The 22,184-nt window shown below is 44.4% G+C and overlaps 1 protein-coding gene across 3 annotated transcripts in view; it reads right to left on the bottom strand.

Annotated features, from left to right (window-relative positions):
* The window catches only part of LOC108412431 (transmembrane channel-like protein 7), a 27,725-nt gene extending 8,326 nt beyond the window's left edge, over nt 1-19,399 (bottom strand). For all 3 annotated transcript variants that reach the window (XR_005131225.1, XM_037543739.1, XM_037543740.1), the window contains exons 1-9: nt 19,214-19,399; nt 11,011-11,287; nt 8,778-8,926; nt 7,591-7,749; nt 7,394-7,479; nt 5,786-5,931; nt 4,144-4,291; nt 3,435-3,608; nt 16-170 (exon numbers count right to left, since the gene is read on the bottom strand). Coding sequence is in view for 2 of the 3 variants with exons in the window: in XM_037543739.1 (XP_037399636.1) it covers nt 16-170; nt 3,435-3,608; nt 4,144-4,291; nt 5,786-5,931; nt 7,394-7,479; nt 7,591-7,749; nt 8,778-8,926; nt 11,011-11,287; nt 19,214-19,232 (1,313 nt within the window). In the remaining variant the exon portion in view is untranslated. The remainder of the gene's footprint in view (nt 1-15; nt 171-3,434; nt 3,609-4,143; nt 4,292-5,785; nt 5,932-7,393; nt 7,480-7,590; nt 7,750-8,777; nt 8,927-11,010; nt 11,288-19,213) is intronic.
* Nucleotides 19,400-22,184: the final 2,785 nt, after the last annotated feature.

The raw sequence follows: 22,184 nt of genomic DNA, 5'->3' as shown, positions 1-22,184 counted from the left end.
CTGACCCACACCCACCTCATGAGAGTGAAGCGGATCTCGAAGGCAGGTGAATAATCCTCAAAGCTGATGATGATGCTGAAGATGATGGGGGTGATGAAGTTGGCCAGAGTGATAACGATGGAGGGCAGATACTCGATTATCAACTCCACGATAAAGTAACACTTCTGACACTGTGAACAACACAGACACCAACACAGACACCAACACAGACAGAGACACAGACACCAACACAGAAACAGACAACACAGACACCAACACAGACACCAACACAGACACCAACACAGACACCAACAGAGACACAGACACCAACACAGACACCAACACAGACAGAGACACAGACAGAGACACAGACACCAACACAGACACCAACACAGACAGAGACACAGACACCAACACAGACAGAGACACAGACACCAACACAGACACCAACACAGACACCAACACAGACACAGACAACACAGACACCAACACAGACACCAACAACACAGACACCAACACAGACACCAACACAGAAACAGACAACACAGACACCAACAGAGACACCAACAGAGACACCAACAGAGACACCAACACAGGAACAGACAACACAGACACCAACACAGACACCAACACAGACACCAACACAGAAAAAGACAACACAGACACCAACAGAGACACCAACACAGAAACAGACAACACAGACACCAACACAGACACCAACACAGAAACAGACAACACAGAAACAGACAACACAGAAACAGACAACACAGACACCAACAGAGACACCAACACAGAAACAGACAACACAGACACCAACAGAGACACAGACACCAACACAGACACCAACACAGAAACAGACAACACAGACACCAACAGAGACACCAACAGAGACACCAACACAGACACCAACACAGACACCAACACAGAAACAGACAACATAGAAACAGACAACACAGACACCAACAGAGACACCAACACAGAAACAGACAACACAGACACAAACAGAGACACCAACACAGAAACAGACAACACAGACACCAACACAGACACCAACACAGAAACAGACAACACAGACACCAACACAGACACCAACACAGACACCAACACAGAAACAGACAACACAGACACCAACACAGACACCAACACAGAAACAGACAACACAGACACCAACAGAGACACCAACACAGACACCAACACAGAAACAGACAACACAGACACCAACACAGACACCAACACAGAAACAGACAACACAGACACCAACAGAGACACCAACAGAGACACCAACACAGACACCAACACAGAAACAGACAACACAGACACCAACACAGACACAGACACCAACACAGACACCAACACAGACACCAACACAGACACCAACACAGACACCAACACAGACACACAGATCTGTAAGACTGTCTATCAGATTATCAGATGCAGCAAACAGCAGGATCTCCTTGCTACCACAGTCATCTGCACTTAAAGTCAACAAACCCCAACACAACCTGACCAGTTCATCTGTCTGAGTGTTGGCTGTTTTACATACACTATATTGCCAAAAGTATTCAGCTTCACATGCATATGTACTTGAGTCTCCACTCTAATTCATACCAAAGGTGTTCTATGGGGTTGAGGTCAGGACTCTGTGCAGGCCAGGCAAGTTCTTCCACACCAAACTGGCTCATCCACGTCTTTATGGACCTGCTTTATGCACTGGTGAGCAGTCATTTTGGAGCAGGAAGGGGCCGTCCCCAAACTGTTCCCACAAAGTTGGGAGCATGAAATTGTCCAAAATCTCTTGGTGCTGAAGCTTTAAGAGTTCCTTTCACTGGAACTAAGGGGCCGAGCCCAACTCCTGAAAACACACCCACACCATGATCCCCCCTCCACCAAACTTTACACTCGGCACAATGCAGTCAGACAAGTACCGTCTCCTGGCAACCGCCAAACCCAGACTCGTCCATCAGATTTCCAGACGGAGAAGCGTGATTGGTCACTCCAGAGAACACGTCTCCACTGCTCTAGAGTCCAGTGGCGGCGCTTTACTCCACTGCATTCCACGCTTTGCATTGCGCTTGGTGATGTAAGGCTTGGATGCAGCTGCTCGGCCATGGAAACCCATTCCAACAAGCTCTCTACGCTGTTCTTGAGCTGATCTGAAGGCCACATGAAGTTTGGAGGTCTGTAGTGATGGACTCTGCAGAAAGTCGGTGACCTCTGCGCACTATGCCCCTCAGCATCCGCTGACCGCTCTGTCATTTTACGTGGCCGACCACTTCGTGGCCGAGTTGCTGTCGTTCCCAATCGTTTCCACTTTGTTATAATCCCACTGACAGTGGACTGTGGAATATTTAGTAGTGAGGAAATTTCACGACTGGACTTGCTGCACAGGTGGCGTCCGATCACGGTACCACGCTGGAATTCACTGAGCTCCTGAGAGCGACCCATTCTTTCACTAATGTCTGTAGAAGCAGTCTGCAGGCCGAGGGGCTCCGCTTTATACTCCTGTGGTCATGGAAGAGACTGGAACACCTGAATTCACTGATTTGGATGGGGGAGTGAAGAGATTTTTTGAAATATAGTGTATCTACACATATCAGGGAAAAAATATGAAACTAAAGAAGGCAGGTACACTCTTAAAGACGGTTCTTCAAAGGGTTCTTTGGTAAATACAGTGGTTCCACATAACACAATGGCTTGTGTTGTGTAGCCCTGCTGTCCGTTGTTGCTGTTTTTCACTTTTTGACGTCAGTTGCTCTTCATGATGCGTCAGAATCGTCCAGAATGACTTGGAAAAGATTGTTTCTCCTTTTACCTCCATTAAACGATATGAACCTTTTTAGAGATGCGAGGTTTTGCTCCAACAGCAGCGATATGGTTCTATATAGCACCGAAAAGGGGTCCACTATTGTAACAAGAACCGTTTCACAATACAAAGAACACTTTCCGTTTGCAAGTGGTTCTATTTAGAACCGTTTTTTACCAACGAACCATTGAAGAAGGATTTTTATTGAGAGTGTAAGATTTAGATTACGTTTTTAAGTGTTTTCTATATTTCGTTCTTAAAATCCTTACAAAAATATCAGCTATATAGATACACACACGTTTAAAAGTATGTGTGTTCTCTCACTGGGTGATGGGGCTGATCTTCAGGAGCTGGACTGAAGGCCTTACATGTTAGATTAACTACCAACATGATTATGAAGCGACAGAGGAACCAACCACTTATACTCTGAACAATAATAGTGGGAACCAATTTCATGAGTAAAAAACACTGCAGAAGTTCTAGGAACATGCCTGGCTGTGAATCTGTGCCATGGTCTAAGCAGGTTCTGGTTAGTTGTTAGACAGCGGCGGCACTGTCTGTTATAAGCTTCAGATAAAACCCACAGCGTGACTTTAACACACTTCAGATGACCCTGTTCAACCTAGAACGGCCCACAGCTCAGACGCCGTACCTGAGCCTGCTTCTGCTGGGAGAAGATGGTGGCGCTGTAGATGCAGTAGAAGCAGCACACCAGCACGGCGACGACGAACAGGTTCAGAGCGATCCGGAGAGAGTAAATCCGACACTTCTCCTTTCGGGAACGCTCCGCCATCTTCTGCCTGATCCGCTCCTCCTCCAGATCCGTCTGTGGACACACAAGAGCACAAACAGCAGAGTTAAAACACATCGGTCAGGCCAGAGCTGGACAACACAGGAACAGAACATCACCTTTAGCCTGCTCTAGATCGGTTCTGTCAAAGCGGTCACTTCTGTTTATTTGACATCGTCCTTGTGCGTCATCGTCCAGGCACACTGTACACCCAGAGCACAGCAACTGCACACGAAAAGCTGTGAAGTACTGCTGACCTTAAGGGTTTTCACAATTCGACTCACTGCTGCGTCCACCATTTAAGGTGGAGCGGAAAAGCTGAAGACGAAGCAGGCGAATCAGAAGATAAGCTCGGCCTCGTGGTGAACGCTGTTCTTGTTTCAGAGCACGTTCTACTGGAACCTGGTCCAGTGCATTAAATATCCAGGTCACATTTCACCTGCTATGCTGCGTGTAAACAGCGGCTTTAAGAGTCCCGGGCCCTGTTTGGCTGCAGTGTCGCAGCTCAACACCAGAGGGCAGTAATCCTCTTGTCCTGTTGGTGTTTTTCCGGAACACGTCGTTGGTTTACCTTCAGCTCGTAGAGCAGGCTGCTGTGTTTGAGTCGAGCCGCGTTCTCGTTGGTGATGCAGAAATCCCAGCCTGCGAATACCTTATTACAGAAACTCTGAAAACGCTCCTCGTCCTGGACCAGCTTCCTCTTAAAGCCCGTCGCTGACCTGAGCGCAAACACACACACACTGGGTTATACAGCTGCGCTGGACACGTATCACACACACTGTACACACATCGCAGGACCCGTATGTAATAACCATGTACCACATGCACAATAACATGTTCCCCATATACTTGTGTACCAATACATAATAATAATTATTCCAACACACAGACATTAATGTCTAAATAGCTGGCAGCACAAGTGAGTCCACCTCACAGTGAACAGGTCCAGTTGCGTCGGTATTTTGACCACCGTTATTATGTGCATTATCTAGCACTGCCTGAACCTCTTGGGCGTGGAATTCACCAGAGCTGCACAGGTGGCTACTAGAATCCTCTTCCACTCCTCCATGATGACGTCACGGAGCTGGTGGATGTTAGACACCTTGAGCTCCTCCTCCTTCCGCTTGAGGACGCCCCACAGGTGCTCAACTGGGTTTAGACGTACTTGGCCAATCCATCACCTTTACCTTCAGCAAGGCAGTTGTCATCTTGGAGGTGTGTTTGGGGTCGTTATCAAGTTGGAATACTGCCATGCGGTGCAGTTTCTGAAGGGAGGGGATCGTGCTCTGTTTCAGAACATCACAGTACAAGGTGGAATTCATGTTTCCCTCAATGAACCGCAGCTCCCCAGTGCCGGCAGCACTCATGCAGCCCCAGACCATGACGCTACCACCACCATGCTTGACTGTAGGCAAGAGACAGTTGTCTTGGTACTCCTCACCAGGGCACCACCACACATGCTGGACACCATCTGAGCCAAACAAGTTCATCTTGGTCTCATCAGACCACAGGACATGGTTCCAGTAATCCATGTTCTTGGACTGCTTGTCTTCAGCAAACTGTTTCTGGGCTTTCTTGTGCATCAGCTTCAGAAGAGGCTTCCCTCTGGGACAACGTCCATGCAGACTGAGTTGATGCATTGTGCGGTGTGTGGTCTGAGCACTGACAGGCTGACCTCCCACTTCTTCAACCTCTGCAGCAATGCTGGCAGCACACATGCATCTATTTTTTTAAGCCAACCTCTGGATATGACGCTGAACATGTGGACTCAACTTCTTTGGTGGACCCTGGCGAGGCCTGTTCTGAGTGGAACCTGTCCTGGAAAACCGCTGCATGACCTTGGCCACCGTGCTATAACTCAGTTTCAGGGTGTTAGTAGTCTTCTTATAGCCCAGGCGTCTTTGTGGAGAGCAGCAGTTCTATTCCTCACATCCTCAGAGATTCTTTGTCATGAGGTGCCTTGTTCACTGTGAGGTGGACTCACTTGTGCTGCCAGCTATTTAGACATTAATGTCTGTGTGTTGTTCTTTTCAGAGGACAGTAAATCTGCACTGCTGTACAAGCTGCACACTGACCACTTTAACTTATATCAGAGTTTAATTTCTACAGTGACGTCCCATGAAAATAAAGAATAAAATATTTGCAGAAATGTGAGGGGCGTGAGAGACTGTATGTATGTAAACACCTATAGGTAATAATGGTATGTCCTGTACCTCTTGACGATCCAGAGCAGGCTGAGGAGCAGGTAGGTGATGGTGCAGAGCAGGTAGGCCAGCGGCAGGTTGTAGCTGAATGAGAGGAAGTGGATGTTCTCCACTTTGTAGTAGCCATAAAACAGGTAGGTCTGCTCCAGGAACCCCTAGACACACACACACACACACACACACACACACACACATCACATACACACTTACGTATAGATACAGTCCTATATAACACCAGAATACACATAAATACAGCCAAACAGTTACAAGTGAAGTGAGGTTGAGAGATTCTGATGTGAAGTTGAGCGATTCAGTGAGTGATTCTGATGTGGAGTTGAGCGATTCAGTGAACGATTCTGATGTGAAGTTGAGTGATTCAGTGAGCGATTCTGATGTGAAGTTGAGCAATGCGGTAAAAGATTCTGATGTGAAGTTGAGCGATTCAGTGAGCGATTCTGATGTGAAGTTGAGTGATTCAGTGAGCGATTCTGATGTGAAGTTGAGCGATTCAGTAAAAGATTCTGATGTGAAGTTGAGCGATTCAGTAAAAGATTCTGATGTGAAGTTGAGCGATTCAGTAAAAGATTCTGATGTGAAGTTGAGCGATTCGGTAAAAGATTCTGATGTGAAGTTGAGCGATTCGGTAAAAGATTCTGATGTGAAGTTGAGCGATTCGGTAAAAGATTCTGATGTGAAGTTGAGCGATTCAGTAAAAGATTCTGATGTGAAGTTGAGCGAATCAGTGAGCGATTCTGATGTGAAGTTGAGCGATTCAGTGAGCGATTCTGATGTGAAGTTGAGTGATTCAGTGAGCGATTCTGATGTGAAGTTGAGCGATTCGGTAAAAGATTCTGATGTGAAGTTGAACGATTCGGTAAAAGATTCTGATGTGAAGTTGAGCGATTCGGTAAAAGATTCTGATGTGAAGTTGAGCGATTCAGTAAAAGATTCTGACGTGAAGTTGAGCGATTCAGTGAGCGATTCTGACGTGAAGTTGAGCGATTCAGTGAGCGATTCTGATGTGAAGTTGAGCGATTCAGTAAAAGATTCTGATGTGAAGTTGAGCGATTCGGTAAAAGATTCTGATGTGAAGTTGAGCGATTTGGTAAAAAAAATTCTGATGTGAAGTTGAGCGATTCAGTGAGCGATTCTGATGTGAAGTTGAGCGATTCAGTGAGCGATTCTGATGTGAAGTTGAGCGATTCGGTAAAAGATTCTGATGTGAAGTTGAGTGATTCAGTGAGCGATTCTGATGTGAAGTTGAGCGATTCAGTGAGTGATTCTGATGTGAAGTTGAGCGATTCAGTGAGCGATTCTGATGTGAAGTTGAGCGATTCAGTAAAAGATTCTGATGTGAAGTTGAGCGATTCGGTAAAAGATTCTGATGTGAAGTTGAGCGATTTGGTAAAAGATTCTGATGTGAAGCTGAGCGATTCAGTGAGCGATTCTGATGTGAAGTTGAGCAATTCAGTAAAAGATTCTGATGTGAAGTTGAGCGATTCGGTAAAAGATTCTGATGTGAAGTTGACCGATTCGGTAAAAGATTCTGATGTGAAGTTGAGCGATTCAGTGAGCGATTCTGATGTGAAGCTGAGCGATTCAGTGAGCGATTCACACCGTTCCAGAGAGCAGGTCGATGATGTGCTGGTGGAAATTCACGAGTCCTTGCCGATCACGGGGGGGATACACACTGCACTCACCCCCTGCAACACACACACACACACACACACACACACACACACAGGCAAGTTAATTCAACTCTGAATAACAACATTTTTGATTATAAACAACAGGCCAAGCCTTTCTCGGCCTACCTCCTCCATTGGCGAAGGTGGAGTTGACGGAGGTCGTGTGAGTGGCGGTGATGATGGGCAGCATCACGAAACTGAACATCAGCAGAAACATGACGAAGTTCAGCAGCACCAGGAAGCGCAGGAAGGAGAAATATGACAGAATTCCTGTTCCAAACATCCCTGCAGACACAGAGACAACATCACGCTTTATATTTAATACGACTCAGATTCCGAGGATACAGTGCAGAACCCCGAGACCCCCGTTCATTCATCTAATTTACTGCAGAATACACACGTTTAACACAGGATCACCCAGAATCCTCAGCAGCCCACTCTATGCTCAGCTGTGTGAGGGTCAGTGAGTCTCTCTCCCTTCATTCCAGCTCTTTTCTTCTCAGGAGCCTCACTTTCAGCTCCTTCAAGAACCTGCAGACACGCCTCCAAAGCTCAGTCTGAGAAGCTGGTTGATGGATTTCTGAGGTCTGGACTCTGGGGTGGTCAGTCCATCGTCCAGCTTCTTTGTTTGGTGTGTCCGTCTCCGTTTCTGAGTGGGGTTCTTCTTGATCAGCTACACGTCCTTTCAGACCCACAGCGCTGAGTGGTCTTCTCACAGTGGAAGGATGGACAGAAACACCTGTGGATGTTTTCAGATCTGGAGCAGCTTGATGTTCTCCTCTCTCTCAGAGATCAAAGCTTTCAGTGCTGTTTATCTGATGGGGCCAGTTTTGGGGTCGAGCAGGTCTTCCAGGTGGTTGTTAGGATGTAAGCACGCTGGCACACTATGGCTGCCACTTTGGAAAATGGTACCTCTTCACAGCCAAGGACGTTTCCAGTCTTCAAGATTTACCGGCCCCGAGACCTTCCCTGTGGCTAAGGACCCTTTCGGGGCTACTTAAGTGACCCTACACGCTGGTCTGGGGACCCCTCCACCGGGGGAGGGTCCTCTGTGTGTGAGTGTGTCCTGTTTAATTTAGGTTTGATTATATATTCTGTCACTTCGTAAAGCGCCCGGCTGTAAAGCGCCGCTGAGGGCGGGAAAGGACTACAGGAATAAAAGTGACGACGACCGTTTATCCGACGCAGGCAGATTATCTCACACCAACCCCCTCATAAACATCCCCTGAAGAGGGAATAACCCGTCGTTCTGACTGTAAACTAAACAAGGGGTGTGTTAAACAGCTGTGTGTGCAGTGAGTGGCGTCTCTGACCCTCGATCAGGTGGATGTCTGCTCTCCACAGCTGCAGAGCGCTCAGCGCCTCCACGCTCTCCTCCTTCAGCCTCTTCAGATAGTGACGAGAGCTCAGCCTCCACTGCGCCCAGCCGCTCAGCTCGCCGTGCTGCTGCAGCCTCTGCTCCCTGTTCACCGTGACGCATGTTAGAAAACGACCCAACTGTACCACATAAACCTAAACATCTGGACCCAGCAATGCGCCAGGTGTTCATCACGTTATTATTTATTATTATTATTACAACAGTAATGATTCATACATGCAGCATATGAACATACGTGTATTAATAACAGCAACAACGCCCTATATGTAGAATAATGTGTAGGGCTTATATTAACTAGAACACATCTTACATGTGCCGTATGTGTAAATCTTTATATAATTGTGTCTCATATATATTATACATATACATAATTGCGTATATTTATATACGCAACACACACACACACACACACACACATATATATATATAAAAAATCGCTGTTGTCAGACAAAAACTTTGTATCTCCATTTTTGATGATTTTCAGTTTTTGACATAATTTGAAAATACCTATGACTCTTTACATTGTGTGTAAATTTTATGATGAAAGGACTAATAGAAGTGACACAAAATGACTTAGAAAGACGTCTGGTTCCATTGACTTCCATTAAAATTACTGTAGGTTTTTTCCTTCTCCTGTAAAGTGACTATTTTGGAGATTCGAGGTTTTGTTCTGACAACAGCGATATTTTATATATATTGTATATATTTATATATACACACACACACACACACGTTAGTACATATATACAATCATCTATATGTGACAATGTTCCCCATGTGGACGTGCATCAGAACAAACCTCACATCTCCCAAACTGTAACTTTACAGGAGAAGGAAAAAACCCACTTGACTTTCAACGTAGGGCCGCGTACCCAGACGTCTTTCTGAGTAAGTCCATGACCTTCGTGCTGGTGCACTCACTGTGAAATGCAGGGCTTACTTTTATTGTTATTTTAAACCGACACACGTTTTTATGTTCTTGGCTCCATCGAAGCGTCTGTAACGCTACAGACTCTAAAGTCTGATGACAGAGAGGCTTCTAAGAGCTTCTGAAGACGTGAGGTGTGGAAAGTGTGAGAACTGTAAGTTAAAGGTGGTTTGTACTCTGTGCAGAGTTCCAGTGGCACCACAGCAGCTCTGAAGAGGAAACGCAGGCGCTGCTGCGGGTGACGGCTGCCGGCATCGGCGCCGATTCAGTTCCTCCCTCGATTCACACAAATCAGGCCTTCAGGCGTGCATTCACTGGCAGCAATGCACAGCAAGCATCGCAGAGCAAAGAGCTACAGAGAGGCCGAGAGGTTGACGGAATAAACGATAAACGGGCGTGTAACGTTAACCTCCCTCAATCCTTCCCTCCTCCCGCCGACCCGCGAACCGGCATCCTGAACTGACCCTCCTGAGCTCCTCCTACTCAGTGACGTCACGTGACTGAATCACTGCATCATCAGCACAAACTAACGAGCAGAACGAGCTTCGCTGAGAAGATCATTAACTCTGATCAGCTCTCAGCTTCATCATTAGAGCCAGACGGAGGAGAAAAAGGTGGATGAGCTGCTTTTCCACCGTTTACAGGCTTTAACGGCTGTTCAGAGCTGTTGCCACGGTAACGCTGAATGGTGGAGAAAAAGCAGATGAATTCCGATTTGAGGGTCACATTAAGGTCACATGGCCACGAATCGGAACGTAGCTGATCTAGCACCAGGAAAGTGGCTCAGGTCGGATTTGATGTCACATCAGGGCAGGAGATCGGATTTGTGGAATTCAGCCGGGTAACGTGGACGCAGCCTTAGAGTTTGAGGAAAGGTTCAGGTCCGAATCTGGGCTGGTTCTGACTGACTGGCGGCACCGACGCGAGTGGGCCTGATGGGACGTGTTCATTATCTAATTACTTCATTCCTGCTGTTATTTTAGGCTCATATCTCTGTGTAAAGATCGAGTCTGCTGTCAGAATAAAAGCAGTGAAATGAAATTAGACCTTCTTTAACCTTTTAGATGAATCGATGTAAAATACTCGTTAGTGGCAGCACTAATGAAACGTAAAGGACAGTGTATTTAATTTATATAAACCACTATACCAAACAAAAGAAGGAGATACCAGGTTCTGCTCCAACAGTGACATCATGCAATAATAATAATAATAATATTAATAATAACTCCGTGACTCTGACTTGTATCTACGTTTCTCCTCCAGGCTCAAGGGCAGCTCCCGGGCCAGTCTGTGGTCAGGAACGCTGCGGGCGGGCATCGGCCTCTCCTCTGTCCGTAGGGAAGCCCCCCTCCCGCTCCCGCTGTGGCTGCTGGTGGAGCCATAGCGCCCCCTGCTGATGCTGCGCCGCTTGGTGCTGTTGCTGCCGGAGGACTTCCTGCGGTACAGCAGGGACTGGTAACTGGGCAGCTGGTCCAGGAGGGGGTTACTGACCGCTCCGCTGCGGTTTGGGCAGAACACTGAGGGGGAACAACACCACCAGTCACTCACGGTCACAGTCACGGTCACAGAGTTCAGTAATCAATACCACACCCATTATCAATCTGAGCTCAGTAATGGGGTTTCTCAGTGCGTGTAAAACCTCAGTCTGATTTCTGAGATCAGATTAAGCTCTAAAAATGAAGAGGCTCGATCTGAGATCACACTGAACCAGTTACTGACACCGTCTGATTTTCTGCAGTTATCAGATTATTAAGTGTAAACACACTGAACCAGTTACTGACACCGTCTGATTTTCTGCAGTTATCAGATTATTAAGTGTAAACACACTGAACCAGTTACTGACACCGTCTGATTTACTGCAGTTATCAGATTATTAAGTGTAAACACACTGAACCAGTTACTGACACAGTCTGATTTTCTACAGTTATCAGATTATTAAGTGTAAACACACTGAACCAGTTACTGGCACAGTCTGATTTTCTACAGTTATCAGATTATTAAGTGTAAACACACTGAACCAGTTACTGACACAGTCTGATTTTCTGTAGTTATCAGATTATTAAGTGTAAACACACTGAACCAGTTACTGACACCGTCTGATTTTCTACAGTTATCAGATTATTAAGTGTAAACACACTGAACCAGTTACTGACACAGTCTGATTTTCTGTAGTTATCAGATTATTAAGTGTAAACACACTGAACCAGTTACTGACACAGTCTGATTTTCTGTAGTTATCAGATTATTAAGTGTAAACACACTGAACCAGTTACTGACACAGTCTAGTTTTCTGTAGTTATCAGATTATTAAGTATAAACACACTGAACCAGTTACTGACACAATCTGATTTACTGCAGTTATCAGATTATTAAGTGTAAACACACTGAACCAGTTACTGACACAATCTGATTTACTGCAGTTATCAGATTATTAAGTGTAAACACACTGAACCAGTTACTGACACCGTCTGATTTTCTGCAGTTATCAGATTATTAAGTGTAAACACACTGAACCAGTTACTGACACAGTCTGATTTTCTGCAGTTATCAGATTATTAAGTGTAAACACACTGAACCAGTTACTGACACCGTCTGATTTTCTGTAGTTATCAGATTATGAAGTGTAAACACACTGAACCAGTTACTGACACCGTCTAATTTCCTGCAGTTATCAGATTATTAAGTGTAAACACGCTGAACCAGTTACTGACACCGTCTGATTTTCTGTAGTTATCAGATTATTAAGTGTAAACACGCTGAACCAGTTACTGACCCAGTCTGATTTTCTGTAGTTATCAGATTATTAAGTGTAAACACGCTGAACCAGTTACTGACCCAATCTGATTTTCTGCATTTATCAGATTATTAAGTGTAAACACACTGAACCAGTTACTGACACAGTCTGATTTTCTGCAGTTATCAGATTATTAAGTGTAAACACACTGAACCAGTTACTGACACCGTCTGATTTTCTGCAGTTATCAGATTATTAAGTGTAAACACGCTGAACCAGTTACTGACACCGTCTCATTTACTGCAGTTATCAGATTATTAAGTGTAAACACACTGAACCAGTTACTGACACCGTCTGATTTTCTGTTGTTATCAGATTATGAAGTGTAAACACACTGAACCAGTTACTGACACCGTCTGATTTACTGCAGTTATCAGATTATTAAGTGTAAACACGCTGAACCAGTTACTGACACAGTCTAATTTCCTGCAGTTATCAGATTATTAAGTGTAAACACGCTGAACCAGTTACTGACACCGTCTGATTTTCTGTAGTTATCAGATTATGAAGTGTAAACACGCTGAACCAGTTACTGACACCGTATGAAGTGTAAACACACTGAACCAGTTACTGACACCGTCTAATTTCCTGCAGTTATCAGATTATTAAGTGTAAACAAGCTGGACCAGTTACTGACCCAATCTGATTTTCTGCAGTTATCAGATTATGAAGTGTAAACATGCTGAACCAGTTTCTGACACAGTCTGATTTTCTGCAGTTTTCAGATTATGAAGTGTAAACACGCTGAACCAGTTACTGACACAATCTGATTTTCTGTAGTTATCAGATTATTAAGTGTAAACACACTGAACCAGTTACTGACACAGTCTGATTTTCTGCAGTTATCAGATTATTAAGTGTAAACACACTGAACCAGTTACTGACACAATCTGATTTTCTGCAGTTATCAGATTATTAAGTGTAAACACACTGAACCAGTTACTGACACAATCTGATTTTCTGTAGTTATCAGATTATTAAGTGTAAACACACTGAACCAGTTACTGACACAGTCTGATTTTCTGTAGTTATCAGATTATTAAGTGTAAACACACTGAACCAGTTACTGACACAATCTGATTTTCTGCAGTTATCAGATTATTAAGTGTAAACACACTGAACCAGTTACTGACACAGTCTGATTTTCTGTAGTTATCAGATTATTAAGTGTAAACACACTGAACCGGTTACTGACACAGTCTGATTTTCTGCAGTTATCAGATTATTAAGTGTAAACACACTGAACCGGTTACTGACACAATCTGATTTACTGCAGTTATCAGATTATTAAGTGTAAACACGCTGAACCAGTTACTGACACAGTCTGATTTTCTGCAGTTATCAGATTATTAAGTGTAAACACACTGAACCAGTTACTGACACAATCTGATTTTCTGTAGTTATCAGATTATTAAGTGTAAACACACTGAACCAGTTACTGACCCAATCTGATTTTCTGCAGTTATCAGATTATTAAGTGTAAACACACTGAACCAGTTACTGACACAATCTGATTTTCTGCAGTTATCAGATTATTAAGTGTAAACACACTGAACCAGTTACTGCCATCCATCCATCCATCCATTTTCCAAGCCGCTTCTCCGTCAGGGTCGCGGGGGGGAGCTGGAGCCTATCCCAGCAGTCTTCGGGCGGAAGGCAGGATACACCCTGGACAGGTCGCCAGTCCATCACAGGGCAATTACTGCCACAATCTGATTTACTGCAGTTATCAGATTATTAAGTGTAAACACACTGAACCAGTTACTGACACAGTCTGATTTACTGCAGTTATCAGATTATTAAGTGTAAACACACTGAACCAGTTACTGACACAGTCTGATTTTCTGCAGTTATCAGATTATTAAGTGTAAACACACTGAACCGGTTACTGACACAATCTGATTTTCTGCAGTTATCAGATTATTAAGTGTAAACACACTGAACCAGTTACTGACACAGTCTGATTTTCTGCAGTTATCAGATTATTAAGTGTAAACACACTGAACCAGTTACTGACACCGTCTGATTTTCTGTAGTTATCAGATTATTAAGTGCACGTAAACGCATTATTGTTCTGTTTTTCTTGGTGAAAAAGGCCTCATCTTATGTATTAGTATCAAGCTAAATGCTTAAGGTGTGAGTTTAAAGCTATAAACTTATGTTTAAATGTGGCAGTTTGGTGTGAAACACTCAGAGCTGCTCACAGTGGTGGTGATGGGAACCAGACGTCCCCCTCTAAAAGCTCCTCACAGTGGTGGTGATGGGAACCAGACGTCCCTCTAAAAGCTCCTCACAGAAAGTTCCTACATGAACTGGTTCTGAATTCACTGCCTGATGACTGAGACACTGTTTTATAAGAGTTTAGAGAACTTCAACTCCATTCATGGTGGAGGGAGACATGCAGGGCGCTGTGCGGTAAAATAGTCCCCAAAGAAAACTCATTATTCCAGATTTTCCACTGCTTTCCATCATCAACGTTCCATATAAGCTCAGAAGACTCGTGTAGGTTCTCTGGTGGTTCTGGATGGTAAATAAAGTGTCTATATGTGTGTATTTGTGGTAAAATGGGTGTAGCCCAGTTTAACCATGTCCTTCCGGCAGTGGACGCTGGCCGTGTCACTGTGTTCCCCGCAGAGATCCTGTTACTCCTCATCTATTATTGAGGAACACCATCTAGAACCATGTTCTGCTACACTGCGCTGTCTGTTTAATAATACAAAAGCGGTTTGGCTGCAGATGAACGTATGAAAATGAGTCCAGTGTGGTGGTGCTGTAGGAACCGCAGGGTCACACCATATGACATCATGAAATGAACACCCAATATATAAATAAACAAACACAAATAAACCGACGTCATACGTCCAGAATGGTTCTGATCACTAGCTGGAACTTACAAAAGGGTTAGAATTACTGATGCACTCTGAAAAACATGGTTCTTCAAGGGTTCTTGATTACAGAAAACGGCTCTATATAGAACCAAGAACACTTAAAGAACCATTAGCATGCTTGAAGTGTTCTCTGCATGGTGGAATGGTTCTGCAGAATGATGGAGAAGGTGTTGTATATGGTTCTACATAGCACCAAAAACAGTTCTGTAACTGCTCCTAAAGAACCCCTGAAGAACCATCTTTTTAGGAGTGTAGCCAAAACCTGGTCTGACGGTCTAACCCTTGATGAGGTTCCTTTAAACAGACACAAACAGCCCAGTGTTAATCCCAGAAACGGGAACCGAACGTGTTAATGTCGGAACATGCAGGAGAGCAGAGTCATCCTGCAGGAATGCTGTTCAGACGTGCAGGAGCACACTCGGCTCCTCCACACCCACACTGATTATTACGTGGCTCCACTGAGCTCCTCCACGCCGAGGGAACGCGCTCGGCTCCTCCACGCTGAGAGAACACGCTCGGCTCCTCCACGCTGAGAGAACACGCTCGGCTCCTCCGCGCTGAGAGAACGCGCTCGGCTCCTCCGCGCTGAGAGAACGCGCTCGGCTCCTCCGCGCTGAGGGAACGCGCTCGGCTCCTCCACGCTGAGAGAACACGCTCGGCTCCTCCGCGCTGAGAGAACGCGCTCGGCTCCTCCGCGCTGAGAGAACGCGCTCGGCTCCTCCGCGCTGAGGGAACGCGCTCGGCTCCTCCGCGCTGAGAGAACGCGCTCGGCTCCTCCGCGCTGAGAGAACGCGCTCGGCTCCTCCACGCTGAGAGAACGCGCTCGGCTCCTCCGCGCTGAGGGAACGCGCTCGGCTCCTCCACACCTACACTGACTATTACGTGGCTCCACTGAGCTCCTCCACGCTGAGAGAACGCGCTCGGCTCCTCCGCGCTGAGGGAACGCGCTCGGCTGCTCCACGCTGAGAGAACGCGCTCGGCTCCTCCGCGCTGAGGGAACGCGCTCGGCTCCTCCGCGCTGAGGGAACGCGCTCGGCTCCTCCACACCTACACTGACTATTACGTGGCTCCACTGAGCTCCTCCATGCTGAGAGAACGCGCTCGGCTCCTCCACGCTGAGAGAACGCGCTCGGCTCCTCCACGCCGAGGGAACGCGCTCGGCTCCTCCACACCTACGCTGATTATTATGTGGCTCCACTGAGCTCCTCCGCGCAGAGAGAACGCGCTCGGCTCCTCCACACCGAGAGAACGCGCTCGGCTCCTCCGCGCCAAGGGAACGCGCTCGGCTGCTCCGTGCCGAGGGAACGCGCTCGGCTCCTCCGCGCAGAGGGAACGCGCTCGGCTCCTCCGCGCAGAGGGAACGCGCTCGGCTCCTCCGCGCCGAGGGAAGGAACGCGCTCGGCTCCTCCGCGCCGAGGGGTCATTTATCAGGTTCTGCTCAGGATACAGTCTGTCTGTGGTCCGAGACCGACAGCGGCGCTGACTCATTAACCCAATTAGATTTGATTTTTACCGGAGTAAAGTCTCCAGCTGGACAAGCAACACAGTTTTCAGCTGCTGAATGAATGAAGCTTCAGTGAAGACCACCGAAAGCGGAGCCCACCTCGGCAGACCCACAGGGCCATTTCTCCAATTTTGTGCGATGCACTTCAGCCAGTCGTTTCAGCGCAGCCTATAGGAGAGCAAGTGTGTCTGGTGGTTCTTCTCGTCACCTGATAGGTCGGATTTATCAGAGAAAGTTGCCCACCTGGAGAGCGCCGCGCACCGTGAGCGCTGTGAAAGGGGTACGAGTTCTAATGGAGTTCTAATGGAGCTGTGGTCTGAACAAGAAGTGGTCTGAGATCTCAAAGCACCAGAAAGAAAAGACTTCACTTACACTGAGAACACAGAACTCAGGCCATTTGCAGTGGGTTCCCATCCAGATTCACTTTACAGAACCCGGTTAGGTTCTTTTAAAACAAACTATATGTGAAAACACTGGTGAACTACAGGCAATAACAGCAGAACAGTTCTATTCAGTTCCCTCCAGTTCCGTTCAGTACAGTTTAGTTCCGGTCAGGTCAGTTTAATTCAGTTCATTTCAGTTTAGCTTAGTTCACTTCAGTTCAGTTCTGTTCTGTTTAGTTCAGTTCTGTCTAGTTCAGTTTAGTTGTGTTCTATTTAATTCAGTTCTGTTATGTCTAGTTCAGTTTAGTTCAGTTCAGTTCAGTTCTGTTATGTCTAGTTCAGTTTAGTTCAGTTCAGATTAGTTTAGTTCAGTTGTGTTCTGTTTAGTTCAGTTCAGATTAGTTTAGTTCAGTTGTGTTCTGTTTAGTTCAGTTCTGTTCTATTTAGTTCAGTTGTGTTCTGTTTAGTTCAGTTCAGATTAGTTTAGTTCAGTTGTGTTCTGTTTAGTTCAGTTCAGATTAGTTTAGTTCAGTTGTGTTCTGTTTAGTTCAGTTCTGTTTAGTTCAGTTTAGTTCAGTTCTGTTCTGTTTAGTTCAGTTCAGTTCTGTTTAATTCAGTTCGGTTCTGTTTAGTTCAGTTCAGATTAGTTTAGTTCAGTTGTGTTCTGTTTAGTTCAGTTTAGTTCTGTTTAGTTCAGTTCTGTTCTGTTTAGTTCAGTTCAGATTAGTTTAGTTCAGTTGTGTTCTGTTTAGTTCAGTTTAGTTCTGTTTAGTTCAGTTCTGTTCTGTTTAGTTCAGTTCAGATTAGTTTAGTTCAGTTGTGTTCTGTTTAGTTCAGTTCTGTTCTGTTATATTTAGTTCAGTTCAGATTAGTTTAGTTAAGTTCAGTTTAGTTCTGTTCTGTTTAGTTCAGTTCTGTTTAGTTCAGTTTAGTTCTGTTTAGTTCAGTTTAGTTCTGTTATGTTTAGTTTAGCTCAGGTTAGTTCAGTTCAGTTCTGTTTAGTTCTGTTCTGTTTAGTTTAGTTCAGTTCTGTTGTGTTTAGTTCTGTTCAGTTCAGTTTATTTTAGTTCAGTTCAGTTTAGTTTAGTTCAGTTCAGTTGTGTTTAGTTCAGTTCAGTTCTGTTATGTTTAGTTCTGTTTAGTTTAGCTCAGTTCAGTTTAGTTTAGTTCAGTTCAGTTATGTTTAGTTCTGTTATGTTTAGTTCTGTTTAGTTTAGTTTAGTTCAGTTCTGTTGTGTTTAGTTCAGTTCAGTTCTGTTATGTTTAGTTCTGTTTAGTTTAGCTCAGTTCAGTTTAGTTTAGTTCAGTTCAGTTCAGTTCTGTTATGTTTAGTTCTGTTTAGTTTAGTTCAGTTTAGTTCAGTTCAGTTCAGTTCTGTTATGTTTAGTTCTGTTTAGTTTAGTTCAGTTTAGTTTAGTTTAGTTCAGTTCTGTTATGTTTAGTTCTGTTTAGTTTAGTTCAGTTTATTTTAGTTCAGTTCAGTTCAGTTCTGTTATGTTTAGTTTAGTTTAGTTCAGTTCAGTTCAGTTTAACTGAGTTTCGTCGGCTTTAGCTCAGGTTAGTTCCAGTCAGTGAGCTGAGCTGTGAGGAAGTGGCCCCGGGGCTAAGTCGGCTTCCCTGATCTCCAGACCCAAACCGCTTCGCCGTTTAAGGTGGAACGGGAAACTTGCCGGAGAACAGCTTCAGCTCCAGAATTCAACTCTCTGCCTCGCTTATTCACACCAACACACCCAGCCGCGAAACCGGCGGATAAACAGCGCTGGCCCGGATTAAAGCGCCCGCGAGCGGCGTTGTTTACACTTAGCTCGGGTTAAACTCGCTGCCCGGCTAGGCTAGGCTAACGGGTTCCTGAGAGCTGGATAGGGGCTTCTTACCCGCGTCCACCGCGTCCATCCTCTGATCCCACTGCCCGGAGCGGCGCCTCAGATCATCTGTATCAGGGACGCGCTGTCCCTCCGTCTGTCCGTCCGTCTGTCTGTCCGTCTCTGTGTTTGTGTAGCTCTGTTAGCTCCACCCTGCCGAATTACCACAGAGCAGCAGTCGGGAGCGCGCACAGCGACACAGCTACGAGGCGCGCTCCCGACTCCTGTAGGGATCCAGCGCTGTGAGCCTGTTAACCCTTTAGAACCCGCAACGCCACTGATCCACCACCACCAACAGTATTAACTCTACACTACCACTACAAACTCTACACTACCACTACAAACTCTACACTACCACTACAAACTCTACACTACCGCTATTAACTCTACACTACCACTACAAACTCTACACTACCACTACAAACTCTACACTATCACTATAAACTCTACACTACCGCTATTAACTCTACACTACCACTGTAAACTGTACACTAACACTATAAACTCTACACTACCACTATAAACTCTACACTAACACTATTAACTCTACACTACCACTATAAACTCTACACTACCACTGTAAACTCTACACTACCACTATAAACTCTACACTACCAATATTAACTCTACACTACCACTATTAACTTTATACTACCACTATAAACTCTACACTCACATTATTAACTCTACACTAGCAGTATTAACTCTACACTCACATTATTAACTCTACACTAACAGTATTAACTCTACACTCACACTTTTAACTCTACACTAACAGTATTAACTCTTCACTCACACCATTAACTCTACACTCATATTATTAACTCTACACTAACACTATTAACTACACTCACTATTAACTCTATCTACACTCTACACTCACATTATTAACTCTACGCTCTCATTATTAACTGTACTAACACTATTAACTCTACACTCACATTATTAACTCTACACTAACACTTTTAACTATACACTAGACTGTTAACCCTGCACTAACACTCTTAACTATACACTAACAAGATTAGCCCTACACTAAAACTATTAATCCTACAGTAACACTATTAACAATACACTCACACTATTTACTCTACCATTATTAACTCTAGACTAAAAAATGTAACTCTAACACTAACACTATTAACTCTACACTAACACACTACATTAACAATATTAATCCTACCCTAACACTCTACTCTAACAGTCTACAGTAACAACACTACCTCTGCACTTAACTCTAATTCTACACTAACACTAGTACTCTGTACTAACACTGTTAACTCTACACTAACACTGCCGACACTACCTAACCCTAACCCTAACACTAACACTATTAACTCTACACTAACATTATTAAACATAAACTAACACTAATAACCCAACACTACCACTATTAACCCAACACTAACACCATTAACCCAACACTAACATTATTTACTACACACTAACACTATTAACCCAACACTAACACCATTAACCCAACACTAACGCTATTTACTACACACTAACACTATTAACCCAACACTAACACCATTAACCCAACACTAACACCATTTACTACACACTAACACTATTAACCCAACACTAACACCATTAACCCAACACTAACACTATTTACTACACACTAACACTATTAACCCAACACTAACACCATTAACCCAACACTAACGCTATTTACTACACACTAACACTATTAACCCAACACTAACACCATTAACCCAACACTAACGCTATTTACTACACACTAACACTATTAACCCAACACTAACACCATTAACCCAACACTAACACTATTTACTACACACTAACATTATTAACTCAACACTCACAGTATTAGACCTTCACTAACACTATTAATTCTGCACTAACACTATTAACCCTAGACAAACACTATTAACTCTACAGTAACAATATTAACCCTACACCAACACTATTAACTATACACTTACACTATTAACTCAACACTCTCACTATTACCTCTGCACTCACACTTTTAACTCTGCACTAACATTATTAACTCTACAGTAACACTATTAACCCTACACCAACACTATTAACTATCTAACACTAGCAGTATTAACTCTACACTCATAGTATTAACTCAACACTCTCACTATTAACGCTGCACTAACAGTATAAACTCTACTGTAACACTATTAAACTTACACCAACACTATTAACTATACACTTACACTATTAACTCAACACTCTCACTATTACCTCTGCACTCACACTTTTAACTCTGCACTAACATTATTAACTCTACAGTAACACTATTAACCCTACACCAACACTATTAACTATCTAACACTAGCAGTATTAACTCTACACTCATAGTATTAACTCAACACTCTCACTATTAACGCTGCACTAACAGTATAAACTCTACTGTAACACTATTAAACTTACACCAACACTATTAACTCTACACTAGCAGTATTAACTCTACACTCATAGTATTAACTCAACACTCTCACTATTAACTCTGCACTAACACTATTAACTCTACAGTAACACTATTAACTCTACACTAGCACTCCTTACCTTTCATTACAGCTGTTAACTCTGCATTAGGATTTAGAATTTAGAACCACTTTACCAACTGTGTGCTGCACACTGTGGAATTAGTGCATATAACCCATCCATGCAGTGAAACACACACATGCATGCACACTAGTGAACACACACACTAGGGGGCAGTGAGCACACTTGCCCAGGGCAGTGGGAAGCCCTGTCCACGGCGCCTGGAGAGCAATTAGGTGCCTTGCTCAAGAGCACTTCAGTCATGGACTGTCAGCTGAGGGGATCGAAGTGATGACCTTCCAGTAACAGGGCTGGTTCCCTGACCTCCAGCCCATGACTGCCCGCATTATTATACACATTCACACGGTGTATAATAACACTGCATATTAATGTATTCACTGATGAGTATCATTAAAGCCCTTTTCATGACCGGATAGAAGTGAATGGCCAGACTGGCTCG

The sequence above is a fragment of the Pygocentrus nattereri genome, chromosome 12 (assembly GCF_015220715.1).
Source record: "Pygocentrus nattereri isolate fPygNat1 chromosome 12, fPygNat1.pri, whole genome shotgun sequence".
Lineage (NCBI taxonomy): Eukaryota > Metazoa > Chordata > Actinopteri > Characiformes > Serrasalmidae > Pygocentrus > Pygocentrus nattereri.
Note: the sequence above shows the minus strand (reverse complement) of the source record. Positions and strands in the feature narration are given on the sequence as shown.